Source organism: Python bivittatus, unplaced genomic scaffold, assembly GCF_059951505.1.
Source record: "Python bivittatus isolate LINGU-HERP-01145 unplaced genomic scaffold, Pbiv_v1 ctg000580_np1212, whole genome shotgun sequence".
NCBI classification, from domain to species: domain Eukaryota; kingdom Metazoa; phylum Chordata; class Lepidosauria; order Squamata; family Pythonidae; genus Python; species Python bivittatus.
Genome location: NW_028277087.1, coordinates 19,731,644 through 19,746,887, shown reverse-complemented (window position 1 = coordinate 19,746,887; position 15,244 = coordinate 19,731,644). Strand labels below are relative to the sequence as shown.

Below are 15,244 nucleotides of genomic sequence, written 5' to 3'. Positions count from 1 at the left end.
TATATGAAGTGAAGAGGTCAAGGGACTGATAACAATCCTTCTCTGAGGCTGCTTCTTACAACATCTTACCTTCTGATAAGGAGGCACTTAAGACCATCTTGAGTTGTAGGACATATGGGTACTAATGGTAACAGGACTGGCTTAATATTGATTTTTAATTTGGGATATTATTTGTATTTGTGCTTTATTCATGGAGATTTATGTATTATGTTTTGTAGTATTGCAATCGGTCTTGAATTCTGTGAAGTATAAGCAGAGTCTTGAACTGCTGATTCCCATATGAAATCTGATTGCACCCTAAATCTACTTAGAGTCCCCACATCTTTGGAAATGGTCTGTAAGGGCAACAATTTTTGCCCATTAATATCTCATGCACTCCATTCGGTTCTGCAAAATCTTTAGTTCAGACCAAGATCCAGTTGTGATACCTATCCTATTTATGTATCTCATTAGATAGTCAAATCATTACTCTGGTTTCTTCCATTTAATTGGCTACAAGATTTCAGTTAGAATTCAGTTAGGTGCAGAGAAAGTATGCAACTGTACTGCTTTTCTTTCAACCTATGAACCAATACAAAGAGCACCATCTACTGGAATAACATGTGATCATTTTACTTATTTCTTTTTTGTTTCTTAACGTGGTAAGTAGAGTGAAGTTACTGTAATCGCTCAAGCATTCTGAGATGTGCTCTCATAGCAGATGTAACTAGTGAAGACAGGTGAGCATATGGCCATGAACTCTTGAGGATGGAATTAATTTTAGGCCATACTCAAAACAGATGAGGCACTCTTGCTGTGTCAGGGTGCCAGATTGTTGTTGTTATTGGTGGCGGTGGTGGTGGTGTTGCTGCTGCTGCTGATTTTTTTGGTAGTGTTACTGACACTGAGCCATGAATGCACAAAACACTTTACAGATTCATAAGCAGAGGGGGAATAGATTCCTGATTTCAAGCAACTTACTACAGAATATCATCAATGTAAAAGGCAAGGGAAATTGAAGAGAATACAGAAAGGATGGATATGAGCAAATATAATTGCAAGTAGCTGAGAGATAACAGGAAAGGAATCATAACAGCTTTGCTACATCAGACTGAAAGCCTGCCTAGGGCAGTTTCCAGATCACAAAAAAATAATGTATACAGATAGCGTGGAACTCTAGAGGTGGTATCAGGAAAGCTGAAGTTCAGAATAAGCAACTGTTTGTGGAGGATCTTCAAAACTTAGAAATGACTTCATTAGGGAGGCCTTTCAGACAGTCACTCATGCCCTAGTCACGTCAAGGCTTGACTACTGTAATGAACATGGGGCTTGAAGACTACCTGGAAACTTCAGCTGGTCCAAAATGCTGCAGCACAGGCAGTGAGGGGCATGCCTTGGTATGCCATATAATACCCCTGCTTCATGAGCTACACTGATTGCCAGTTTGCTTTTGGGTGAGATTCAAAGCTGGTTGTGGCTTATAAAGCCCTACATGGCATAGGTCCCGGTTACTTGAGAGACTGCCTATCTCCTATGGTGTCACCCTGGCCATGTAACAGGATCTGTCAGAAGCATGGCTTCTCTGTTGGGGCACCTACTCTGAAATGAGGTTCCCCCTGAGATTCAGGTGGCTCCCATCCTGATGGTGATTTGGAGAACCTTAAAGACCTGGCTCCTCTCCCAGGTTTTAGGCTAGGGTGGTTGGACCCCCTTGTAAGATGTATGTGTATTGCTGTTGGACAGATTCATCATCTTGTTTATTATTCTTATTTGGATTGTATATTGTTGTTTGTTTTTATCCCGTGAGCAGCTCAGTCAATTGGAGTTGGGCAGTGCCCAAGTCAAAATAACAAGAACAAAAATAAATAAAAGTAGAGATAAAGCTGGCTCAGAAACCTTATTTAACTATGTTACTATGTGAGATGGGTGGCTATACAAATGTGATAAATAAAATTTAAAGAGAGCTCATCAGTAATTTTACATCAAATTGAAATGAAATATCAGGTTGGTGCCACAAAGTTTGGTGCTATTCTATACTTTTCAATTTTTTTATTAACTTGGATAAAGAGAAGGAGGGAAATCTGCTCATAATCCTTTCCTAGAAAAAAAGATAGAAATAAAATTCAATATGATCTTGAATTTGTGCAATCTTTGCTGTGGCTTTCTGCCATTCCTTTATTTTATTCCTGTCCTAACATTTGTGCATGTAGTCACTATGGAAGCACAAAAAAACAGCACAGAAACAAATGAAAAATAGCTGGGAGACAGGACAGTACCAGTAGTTGAAACAAAACAAATGGGAAGAGGAGCTGAGGGATTGTAGATGTTTAGTCTTGAGCTGTCAAAGGGGAAGAAACTTAAAAGGAAAATTAGGCTGGAGATGAAGAGTATTTGGGCCACACAACAGGCCAAACGTCTGGCCTGAAAAGTGAGTGGAAAATGGGGATGGAATAAGGATATGAGGAAGTGGGAAGACTGGTTGGCTGACTGGCAGAAGCTGGGAAGGAAGAGCAACTGGACAGACAATCACCCAGAAGAAGACTAAGACATCATAGTCTAGGTATTGCCAGCCAAAGCCCTGACTTGGAACAGTTATACCTATGCCAATGCATTTCGTGATTAAAGAGGATAAGATATAGAACTGCTAAGGAGACTAATGTTCAAGTGTCTTCAGCCATGGAATTTCACTGAGTGATTTTAGGCCAATCAGACTAACTTATTTCATGGGGATAATACTAGAGAAGAGAATGCTATGTTTAACTCCTTGATTGATTGATTGATTGATTGATTGATTGCCATCAAGTCAGAATTTATTCTTAATGACCACATAGATTTTCTCCAGGAGGATCTGTCCTCAACCTGGTCTTTCAGGTCTTCCATCAGGGTACCCATTGCTGTTGTAATTGAATCCATCCACCTTGCTGCTGGTCATCCTCTTCTATTTCCTTCCTCCTTTCCCAGTATTATAGACTTCTCCATTATCTAGGTCTTTGCATAATGTGTTCAAATTCTGATAATTTGAGCCTGGTCTTTTGTTCCTTGATTGAGATCTCTGGGTTGATTTGTTCAATTATCCATTTGTTTGGTTTTTTTTGGCAATTCATTGTATTCTCAGGAGCCTTTTCCAACTTCAAAGTTCAAAAGTGTCAATACTGTTTCTATCCTGCTTCTTCAAACTCCAGCTTTCTATCTTGCTTCTTCAAACTCCAGCTTTTGTGTCACAGGAAAACCATTGCCTGCACAATTCTGATCTTTGTAGGTACAGGTCGTCCTGGGTTAATGACTGTTTAATGATGGTTCAAAGTTATGATGGCCTCAGAAAAAGTCCTTTACGACCTGTACTTGCACTTACAACCATCGCAAACTGTTGCACCACCCCCTGCGGTCACATGATTGCAATTTGCAACCTTTTTTACAATGGCCATTAAGTGAATCACCACAGACATTACGTGAATCACTGTGGTCGTTAAGCAAATCATGTAGTCATTAAGCGAATTCCAACAAAAAAGTCCATTGGGGAAGCTGGATTCGTTTAATGACCATGTGATTCGCTTAAAGACCATGTGATTCACCTAACAGTCATGATGATTCACTTAACAACCATCATAAAAATTGTCATAAAATTGGGTCCGGTCATGTGACTCGCTTAATGACTGCCCTGCTTAACAACCAGTTTTATGGACCTTATTGTGGTTGTTAAGCAAGGACTACCTGTATGGGCAAATCCCAACATCTAAATCTCTTTCCCAAGACTTTCACTGCTTCTCTTTGTTGTTCAGTCATTAAGTCGTGTCCGACTCTTCGTGACCCCATGAACCATATTGCGCCAGGCCTTCCTGTCCTTCACTGCCTCCCTGAGTTTGCTCAGTTTCATGCTCATTGCTTCAGTGATGCTATCTAACCATCTCATCCTCTGCCGTCCTCTTCCCCTTTTGCCTTCAATCTTTCCCAGCATCAAGGTCTTTTCCAAAGAGTCCTCTCTTCACATTAGGTGACCAAAGTATCTGAGCTTGAGCTTCATTATCAATCCTTCCAATGAGCAATCAGGGTTGATTTCCTTTAAGATTGACTGGTTTGACCTCCTAGCAGTCCAGGGGACTCTCAAGAGTCTTCTCCAGCACCACAGTTCAAAGGCATCAATTCTTCGGCGCTCAGCCTTCTTTATGGTCCAGCTCTCACAGCCATACATTACTACTGGAAAAACCATAGCTTTGACTATGCGGATCTTTGTCGGCAAGGTGACGTCTCTGCTTTTTAATATGCTATCTAGGTTTGCCATAGCTTTCCTCCCAAGGAGCAAGCGTCTTTTAATTTCATGGCTGCAGTCTCCGTCTGCGGTGATCTTGGAGCCCAAATAAATGAAGTCTGTTACTGCTTCCATTTCTACCCCTTCTATTTGCCAGGAATTGATGGGTCCAGATGCCATGATCTTAGTTTTTTTAATGTTGAGTTTCAAGCCAGCTTTTGCACTCTCCTCTTTCACCCTCATCAAGAGGCTCTTTAGTTCTTCTTCACTTTCTGCCATTAGGGTGGTATCGTCTGCATATTTGAGGTTATTGATGATTCTCCCTGCAATCTTAATTCCGGCTTGTGATTCTTCCAGCCTGGCATTTCTCATGAAGTACTCTGCATATAGGTTAAATAACCAGGGTGACAGTATACAGCCTTGTCGTACTCCTTTCCCTATTTTGAACCAATCAGTTGTTCCGTGACCGGTTCTAACTGTTGCTTCTTGGCCCGCATACAGATTTCTCAGGAGACAGGTAAGATGGTCTGGTACCCCCATCTCTTTAAGAATTTGCCACATTTTGTTGTGATCCACACAATCAAAGGCTTTTGCATAGTCAATGAAGCAGAAGTAGATGTTTTTCTGGAACTGTCGTGCTTTCTCCATGATCCAGCGAATGTTGGCAATTTGATCTCTAGTTCCTCTGCCTCTTCGAAACCCAGCTTGTACATCCGGTAGTTCTTGGTTCACGTACTGCTGAAGCCTAGCTTGTAGGATTTTGAGCATAACCTTGCTAGCATGTGAAATGAGTGCAATTGTGCGATAGTTTGAGCATTCTTTGGCATTGCCCTTCTTTGGAATTGGAACGTAAACTGACCTTTTCCAATCCCGTGGCCACTGTTGCGTTTTCCAAACTTGCTGGCATATTGAGTGCAGCACTTTAATAGCATCATCTTTTAGTATTTTAAATAACTCAGCTGGAATACTGTCATCTCCACTAGCTTTGTTGTTAGCAATGCTTCCTAAGGCCCACTTGACTTCACTCTCTAGGATGTCTGGCTCAAGGTCAGTGGCCACACCAGCATGGACATCAGGGACATTAAGATCTTTCTTGTAAAGTTCTTCTGTGTATTCTTGCCACCTCTTCTTAATCTCTTCTGCTTCTGTTAGATCCCTGCCTCTTTTGTCCTTTATCATGCCCATCTTTGCACTAAACGTTCCTTTGATATCTCCTATTTCCTTGAAGAGATCTCTAGTCTTCCCCATTCTATTGTTTTCCTCAATTTCTTTGCATTGTTCATTTAAGAGGGCCTTCTTATCTCTCCTTGCTATTCTCTGGAAATCTGCATTCAGTTGCTTATATCTTTCCCTTTCACTGTTGGTTTTCACATTCCTTCTTTCCACAGCTATTTGTAAAGCCTCATCAGACAGCCATTTTGCTTTCTTGCATTTCTTTTTCCTTGGAATGGTTTTAGTTGCTGCCTCCTGTACAATGTTACAGACCTCCGTCCGTAATTCTTCAGGCACTCTGTCTACCAAATCTCATCCTCTAAATCTATTCATCACCTTCACTGTGTACTCACAAGGAATATGATCTAAATCATACCTGAGTGGTCTAGTGGTTTTCCCTACATTCTTCAATTTAAGCCTAAATTTTGCAGTAAGAAGCTCATGATCTGAGCCACAGTCAACTCCTGGTCTTGTTTTTGCTGTCTGTATAGAGCTTCTCCATCTTTGGCTGCAAAGTATGTAATCAATCTGGTTTCGGTATTGACCATCTGGTGATGTACATGTGTAGTCTCGTCTCTTGTGTTGTTGGAAAAGAGTGTTTGTTATGACTAGCTTGTTCTCTTGACAGAACTCTATTAGCCTTTGCCCTGCTTCATTTTGTACTCCAAGGCCAAACTTGCCTGTTATTCCGATTACTCCTTGACTTCCTACTTTAGCATTCCAATCCCCTATGATGAAAAGGACATCTTTTTGGTGCTAGTTCTAGAAGGTGTTGTAGGTCGTCATAGAACCGGTCAACTTCAGCTTCTTCGGCATCAGTGGTTGGGGCATAGACTTGGATTACTGTGATGTTGAATGGTTTGCCTTGGATACGCACTGAGATCATTCTGTCGTTTTTGAGGTTGTACCCCATTACTGCCTTTCCCACTCTCTTATTGACTATGAGTGCAACTCCATTTCTTCTAAGGGTTTCTTGGCCACAGTAGTAGATATAATGGTCACCTGAATTAAATTCACCCATTCCCGTCCATTTCAATTCGCTGATTCCCAAGATGTCGATCTTCAATCTTGTCATCTCATGTTTAACCACATCCAGCTTGCCTTGGTTCATAGATCTTACATTCCAGGTACCTATACAATATTGTTCTTTACAGCATCGGACCTTCTTTTCGCTTCCAGATACATCCACAGCTGAACGTCCTTTCGGCTTTGGCCCAGCCGCTTCACTCTTTCTGGAGCTACTTGGAATTGCCCTCTGCTCTTCCCCAGTAGCATATTGGACACCTTCCGACCTGAGGGGCTCATCTTCCGGCGTCATATCTTTTAGCCTTTTAACATTGTCCATGGGGTTTTCTTGGCAAGGATACTGGAGTGGGTTGCCATTTCCTTCTCCAGTGGACCACATTTTATCAGAACTCTCTGTCATGACCTGTCCGTCTTGGGTGGCCCTGCACGGTATAGCTCATGGCTTCACTGAGTTACACAAGCCCCTTCGCCACGACAAGGCAGTGATCCATGAAGGGGTTCACTGCTTCTCTACTGAGTGCTAGTCTATGTCATATTTTGTGACTGCTGGTTCCTTTACTATTTTTTTCAATAATTTTATTAGGAATTATATCAAACAGAACTAATACAAGAACCTAATACAAAAATACATTTAAAAAGAAGAAAAAATATTGAAGAAGTGCAGAAACTGCCCAAAAAAGAAAACAAAAGGAATGAGAAAAAGAAAAAGCAACTTTCCCCTTCATCCCCAGCAAGTATATACAACATTAACAACCTGTCACTGTCTCTTAAAATCAACCAAATATATCTTCGTTCCATACCTCAGCCCATTTTCTATAAACTCATTTCTAGATCTTCAGTTCTCCTTATTAATCAGCAAAGGTCCAGTAAAAATTAACAGAAATACCTAACAACATAAGTATATAGTCCCCCTTTCCATTTAATCAAAATCTTTCTTTAGTAATCAAAATCTAATCCCAATTAACAATTAAACATTACAAAAAATTAAAGACTATTATACATTATCAGAAATAGTAACCCCTTATTTACATATCAAAAATAATAATGTAGATATTGCAAACTAATCATTACACCCAGTTAAACATTTCCAAAATGAACTATCCAGTCAAGATAACCATTAAGCATCACCAGAGATAGCAAATCATTATTTAACCATCATCAAATAAACCAATTTTGTATTTTTTTTTTCTTCTTCCTCTCAGCAATCCTTAAGTCCCATAAATAGAGTTCTAACTTCTGCTTTCTTCTACTATCCTTGTCTTTTCTCTTGGAGTTCTTGTCATTTTATCCAAGTCCATTTGTAATTTCCATAAAGTAACTCTAGTAGATCTCTTACATTCCAGTTTAAGAGGGTAATCCACATTGCTCTTTTGATACATTATTTGTATGTCTTTTTAAATTTTTAAATGATCATCCAATTTCATTTGTAAATTCAATATTTCCCTCACTTTCTTATAGGTTATAATTTTTAAGTCCACCTTGAAGTCCATTTTGGTTATCTTCAAAGGGAATTGTTTCTCTTCAATAACAACTTTTGGTTCCAGCATAAATAGCCCAAGCATGTCTTGAGCCAACTTATAAAACATTTCCTTTAAAGTAGCCATCTGGTTCCCTCTAGTGATCAACCTTCAAGGTCTTGTTATCAGCTTGGAATTTGTAAGCAAGAGAAATATTCCCACTTGAGAGGATCTTTCTAATTAACTTCAAAGTCCTTCTTTAAATCAATTTCATCCACGTCCTTAGCATTTAAAAACTTCCCCAAAAACACCACCATAATCCTTTTGCTATATATTGCAAAAAATAAGGATCTTACAAAGCTGGAAACACATAATTTTCTTTCTTTTTAAATGGATTGAAGAGAGACTCACCCAGTGAATGCTAAACTTGCAGTTCTGAAGGTTTTTCAATATTAAACAAACCATAAAAAATAAAACTCTGAAGTGATTAAAATGATGAGGTTTGGTTGAACCTTGAGTCCGTAAAAGGCTGCATTAATGGCTCAGAGCATGATGGAACCCGCGACTCCCAGCTGATTGCAGGTGGCTGCAAAAAATAAAGCACTCACAAAAAACAACTGTCAGAGTACATATGGGTAATCTCACGATCTCTCTTTGATCCATAGAGAATTTCGGCAGTCCAGACCCTGCATCCAGCTGCCCTGTTGGCCGTAATGCTCCCCGCAATCCACGGAGCGGAGAAAATGTGGAGCTTGCTTCTCCATTCCTCAGCAGAAGCCCCTACCACTGGTTCCTTTACTTTTGATAGCTGTCAGAAAAAAACCAGAAGCTATCCACCACCTCAATACCTTCATTGTCAGTTCTAAAGCTGGTTACTGTACCTGTTGTTATTAGTTTAGCCGTCTTTATATTTAATCTTAGTCCCATTTTTTCACTGTGCTCCTTGATTTTCATTACTAGACTTGCAGATCATTTGCATTTTCAGCTGTCTTTTTAGAGTCATCAGTATAGCACAGGTTGTTGATGTTTCCTCCTCCAGTTTTAAAACCATGCTCATCTTCTTCCAATCCAGCCCCCCTCAATATATATTCAGCATAAAGGTTGAATAAATAAGGGGAGAGTCTACAGCCTTGTTTCACTCTTTTGGCAACCTGGAACCAGTCTGTTTTGCCATGTTCCATCAGACCATAGCTTTCTGACCTGTGTATATGTTTCATATGAGGACAGTGAGATGCACTAGGACTTCTATTTTTCTAAGCACATTCCACAACTTGACATGATCAACACAATCAAAGGCTTTTCTATGATCGAAGAAGCACAATTCTTTTTTATATCCTTTGGCTTTCTCAATTATCCAGCGTACATCAGCAATAATGTCTTTTATTCCTCAACCTTTTCTAAAGCCAGCTTAAACATCTGGCATCTCCCTTTCTATGTAGGACTCTAATCTTCATTGGATGATCCTGAGTATTAGTTTGCTAGCATGTGAAATTAAGGAGATTGTACGATGATTTACACACTCTTATGCTTTCTTAAGCTTAAAAAAAAAACAATATAAATCCAATGAATAGATAAATAAGAATGGTCATGGGGAAGCAGTATGCTTCCTTGAACAGGAATGGCTAGTGATGAAATCATATTTGATTAGGCAATATTGGCAGATAATATTGTCCTCATCGTTCACCAATGAGCAACTTCAAACGGCTCTTCAAAAGAATGATTTATGTACCTGAGAAGGGAACCAGTTGACACGATGTTTTTCTGAGTATTGATATATAATTAATAATAATAATAAAAAAGAACCATTTCACAGAGTGGAATCCTCTAGGCCTAAGGCACATTTCTTGTTTAATTGTCTTGGAAGAACCTCTTGAATCTCATTCAGAATGCAAAGGCGTTGCTTTTGAATTTTCTCTCAGATCGGTATAAAGTTTAATTGTAGGGAATTACAGACTCCTGCTGATTCAGGATAGCACAAAGTGCCAATCTAACCGCTATACTGTTATTTCCCCAAAGAGATGCAGAACATTTTGCAGTCCAGAAGCTTTAAGTATTTACATTGCTGTTGCATTAGGCTAAGAGCCAGTGTGTTCCTCCCTCCCACCCAGCATTCGTTTTCTGGCAAAGGAAAGTCAAAAGTTTCTTGGGAAGTTTATGTCTTGCTGTTTGTTTCCAGCTTCTAGTAACCAGAATTTTGTTACTGCAGGTCATGCTTTGTATACAGTAGTCTTTCTTTCTGTTATACTATCTATCCTGTCCTTCCACCCTGAACTATAAGGTAGTCTGCAAGGCTCTCTTGCTGCTGCACTATTTTAACTTCACCACAGTTCTCTGCAGCAATAGCTCCAAGTCACCCAGTGAGGTTCATGACTTAGCTGGCATATGGGCTTCAGTCTCCCACCTTCTGTCTGAATTAACTGCTATGCTATATTGGCTGTCTTATTATGAGGCTGGTGTGGAGCACACTCCGTCTATTCCCATTGTCACTTTGGTATATGTTGCATACCTGTTAACAGTTGGAAGCCTGTATGGGTGGTAGTAATTCCTTTTTCAGAGAAATATAGATAGTATTGAAGTGCAGCTGGGGGAATGGCAACTGAAAGGAGAATAGCAGCCTTCAGGAGAGGTAGTTGAAATATATGATTATATGGCTTTGAAAGAATTTAGGCCTACTGGATGAAATGATGGCTGCACACACAGACAATTGGCTGACTTTGTTCCTGCCCTAGTTCTGCCAGCAACCTCTATAGACCCATCACTGTATTGAACTCATTACCAAATGTTTTGCAAAAGCTTTGCCTCATGCAAGTGATACTGCATCTAGGAGGGATCCATAATTTGCCATAATATCATCCTCAAGAATCCTCAAGGATGATCCATAATATCATCCTCAAGAATTTAAATGCTGTGGAATATTGGAGGAAAGAAGAGTTACTTGAATAAACCACAATGTAGCAATGAGTGAAAATTTTACCTTCAGCTTTGGGAGAATTACAGGGATAGCTTCTTGCAAACATTAGTCTCAATATACTGCATTCAATCTGCTGTGTTTGAGGGATTCATTACTGTAGGCCTCTCCCATGTTTGCATGGTTTCTGTACATGCAAGCAAAGAAGATACTGATTAGGGGCTGGAAGTTCCCATCAGTTCCAAAGAAGTTTCAATAAGTGGGTACAGAAGTAGATGGTAGAGTGTGCAACAAGTCCAGTTAACTAACTTTTTCAAAAGAGAGTTCCACTTTGAAGGAAAACTTGTTCCTCTCACAAAAGGGGATTTTTCTATAGAGGAGAAATTTCTAAAAAGTCAACTATTTACCAGATAAAGGTCTCTCCTGGTATTGGAGTAAGATGAGCCTCTTGGTGATCAAATAATATTATGACTGTTGTAAATATTTTACATTTATGCTTATCCCTTATTTTTCTCTGAGCAAGGAATTTCTGTTCTGAAAGAGACATTGCCATCTGGAATCTTGCTATAGCAGCAGGCTGGAAAGTTTGAATAAAGGAATCTAAATAAATGCTGGATTTTTTTTTTCTTTTTTCCCCCTATGGGTACTTACAAAGATCTGAGCAGGCAAATCTTATTGATCTGATTGCAAAGCCCTGATTGGCTGTTATTTACTTTCAGGTGCTAACTTGCAAATGTGCTCATGATCCCATGATCCTTGCATCCTGATGATGAAAGTAGCCAAAATACCCTGGATCAGTTTCAGATGTGTTTTAAAATAAAATTTTATTTTATTTTAATATTGAGAAACAGAAAAGCTGTTTGTCTGGAAGTGCCTTAGATACAGTGGCTGAAGGGTGTACGTGTGTATATTCCCACTCACCCTCTTATATTGAAACAGCTTTGTAACTACACCAAACTCTCAAACAAAATGCCTGTAGACAAAATGTTCTACCCACCTACCACCAAACAAGCATGTGATGATATGGAAGCAAGTCTTTCATACAATAGCATTTTCCTCTGGACTAAATTTTATTTCTATATCTTTTTTAGGAGGGATGGCTTCCTCTCACCTCTATGATTATGGTAGTTCCAAGACATCAGACAGAGGCAACGGCTCTCTATACACCTCCCTGTTTTCTGATGATCTCTATACAGCTCCTCAGGATTCCTCTTATTTCACCGGAAATCTTTCCAGGGGGGACAGACATGTTACTACTTCAGAGAGCACTGAGGGAATTCATGCCCAAGGTGGGACTGTCTTTGAGTCCTGTGGTTTGTTTAGCTCTGATTCAGGAATAGAGATGACCCCAGCAGAATCCACTGATGTCAACAAAATTTTAGCTGATCCAGTGGAGCAGATGAAATCAGAAGCTTATAAGTACATGGACATCAGTAGATCAGAAGAGATTAAATACCAAGAGAGCTGTGATACAGTCAAGGGAGATGTGGGCCCTCTCAGCTTGATTGATAAAGGCCTGGAGGACATGACTGGAGCAAAAGGGACACCATTTGATGAAAAACATGAGACTAAAGAGGGCTCATCTTTTCTATCAGACCACCAGTATAGTCCCTCAGAAACAGCACAAGTCAAGATTACACTGACTGAGATAGAAACTGTGGAGATGCCTGTAACAAAGGAGAAAACTCCTGAAAAACAAGAAGCTGGTCTCAAACCAAGCCATGAAATAGTTCCCACAGTGACAGTATCTGAGCCAGAAGATGACAGCCCAGGCTCAATTACACCACCTTCTTCAGGAACAGGTAAAAAGTGCTTGCATTCCATAGTACGATCAAGAATAATTTAGGGGATGAGAAAGATTTACAGATAAAATATACTATCTTTAACTAAACTTTCCCCAATAAGAGTAGTCTCCAAGTGGACAGAATCTAACTCCTAAATTCTTAGTGATGGCCATGCTGGCTGGGGAATTCTAGGTATTGAAGACATACATCTGGAGGTTACCCAGATAATTCATAAATTATACACTGCTCCCTGTGACTGTGACCATGATCACGTATGGAAAACCTTACTTGGATCCTAACCCCTAGAACAGTCTTCTCCAACCTGATGCCCCTCTAGAAGTATTAGTATTTCACATTGGTGATGCTGGTTGGGAATTCTGGTAATGGTTTTCCCATGAGTAGTTGACACTGGGTGCAGAGGTGTCTGCTGGGGGGCCTATCAAGATGGCAAGGGGGACCTCAATCACATAGTCACGCCCACCATTTTATCCTGCCTGCAGATGCCCTGGCTGGTACAGGGGACAGGATGGCTGGGAATCTACAACCACTTGCTTCCATTAAAGTATCCAATGTTATGTTGTGTGAGGGCCACTACACTGGGTAGTTTCATTGCCATGGTGCAATAAAGATAGGTGGTGCTGGGCAATGCTCTTAATATCTAAATCCTTTCCTCTGAATTTAAGGACATGGTTGTGTAGAAGAGCCCCCATGCCTTATTTAAAATCTGTAAGAAGCAGTGTAATATAATCATTAAGGTATGGAGTAGAAGCAGACCCAGATTCTAGTCCACTTTCATAAAAGTTCACTGGGTGCCTTTGGGGCAGTCACTTTCAGCCCAACCTACTTAACAGGGTTGTTGCTATGAGAAAAACAGGAGGAGGTAGTGCTACATATGCCGGCCTGAGCTCCTGAACAAAAGGCAGGGATATAAATTTAAGAAATAAACTTTATAAGGTAAACATTATCAGTGTTTATCAGTAACCTAATACCCAGACTGTGTAAAACAAAAAGCAAAATAAAACCAGCCAACAAAAGCAGCTGCCCAGAAAGAATAGCAACAAATACTGATTCAGGAAAGCAGATCTCCAAGAATTGTAATTGGAGAATGACTGAGCATAATCAGCATACTTTAATTGTGCGTGATTCTAAGCCAGGAACACATTACTAACTTTGTGCTAAAGCAGCTTAGATTTGGTGGTAATGAAAGACAAATTATCTGAACAAAATGAATGATATCCTCTTAGGTTTGCACAACATATTCTACTTCCAATTCCTTTGTTTTTATATCCTTTGTGGTGTGTTATAACAGAGAAATGGTGAGAGTAGCAGGAACAGAAAGGCAGCAATTTATGGAGGTGAGGATATGGGCTACAGTTGAAGAAACCCATCAGACATCACTGAAATAAAATTATATATATATGACATGTACTATGGTGATGGGAGTGCTGGGCTAGGACCCTGGAGACTTGTAACCAAATCCACTCTCACCCATGGAAACTAACCAAGTGACTTTGGACCCATTATTGTCTTTCAGAGCAACCTGTCTTCTAGAACTGTTGGTATAAGATTAAAATTGAAGGAGAAAGTATACTGTACATTCTGGTTAAGCTTCTAGATAGAAGACAGGATATAAATATTATAGTAGTAATAGCAAAAATAAATGGGGTTCTATGATATTGTAAGGCAATCCTCTGGCCTCCACAATTTCTTAGAATAATTAAGCATTTTAATGAAGCAGAGATGATAGTGCAGTGGGCTGTTGCCCCATTATGAATTAGTCTTCTTTCAGGCATTAGTACATCCTGATCAATGGCAGAGGGACATTATGGGCAATTGGCAATATATTGAGTAAAATCTCTTTATCCAAGCACAGGACATGCGCTTTGAATCATGGTCATCAGCAGACCCTTCCTGGCCAGACAGTGTTACTTTAGATTTGTGGCTAAAGAAATGCTTTTGTATTTCAAAGCCCAGCTTTCCTAGCCCAGCTGCATTGGATCCAAAACAGCCTATGTGTAAGCTGCACCCAAGTAAAACAGAGTTAATTTTTCTCCTCCTCTGTAAGGATTTTGAGTTTTTCATAGCTCCAAAATGGGAAGTATGAAGGTGAATTAAACATCATTCAGAATGCATGAACATGTTTTTAATTCCTTTAGCTACTCTAAATATCCTAGCAAGCAGTTTCAGAGCTGTGCATCTTTAACTCTGGCTTATTGAATAGCAATGGAGATCTTTTCTCCCCATTGATTTGAAAAGATGCTGCAGCTCCAGAAATCATTAGAAGGGGGAGTGAAACTAAAACCAAAATAAACCTCGAGGGAAGATCCCAAATGTATCCAATGATAGGTTGTGGAATTGTTTTGCCCCCTTTGACCATTTTGGTCTATGCACAGTTTTTGGCTGTAAAAGTTAGCCATTCTCATATAGCCTTAGCAAGCAAGAGAGGGGAAATAATTGGCAACTGCCCGCAAAGTTGACATATTTATTTCATGGAATATGAAATATTCACTTACATGGAATATGACGCTAAGCAACAAAGCATACACTCAAGAAAAATGATGTGTGGTGTTCTGCCATGTATTACATGCACAGATTACAATCCCATTTTACACAACAGCTCTCCCCAACAGAA

At 39.8% G+C, this 15,244-nt stretch overlaps 1 protein-coding gene across 4 annotated transcripts in view; it reads left to right on the top strand.

Moving 5' to 3' along the window:
* The window catches only part of RTN1 (reticulon 1), a 126,666-nt gene that overhangs the window by 59,404 nt on the left and 52,018 nt on the right, over positions 1–15,244 (top strand). For 3 of the 4 annotated variants that reach the window (XM_088149713.1, XM_088149715.1, XM_088149714.1), the window contains exon 2: positions 11,920–12,630. The exons of the other annotated variant lie outside the window; for it this stretch is intronic. In XM_088149713.1, coding sequence (XP_088005839.1) covers positions 11,920–12,630 — 711 coding nt within the window. The remainder of the gene's footprint in view (positions 1–11,919; positions 12,631–15,244) is intronic. 4 annotated transcript variants of the gene reach the window in all.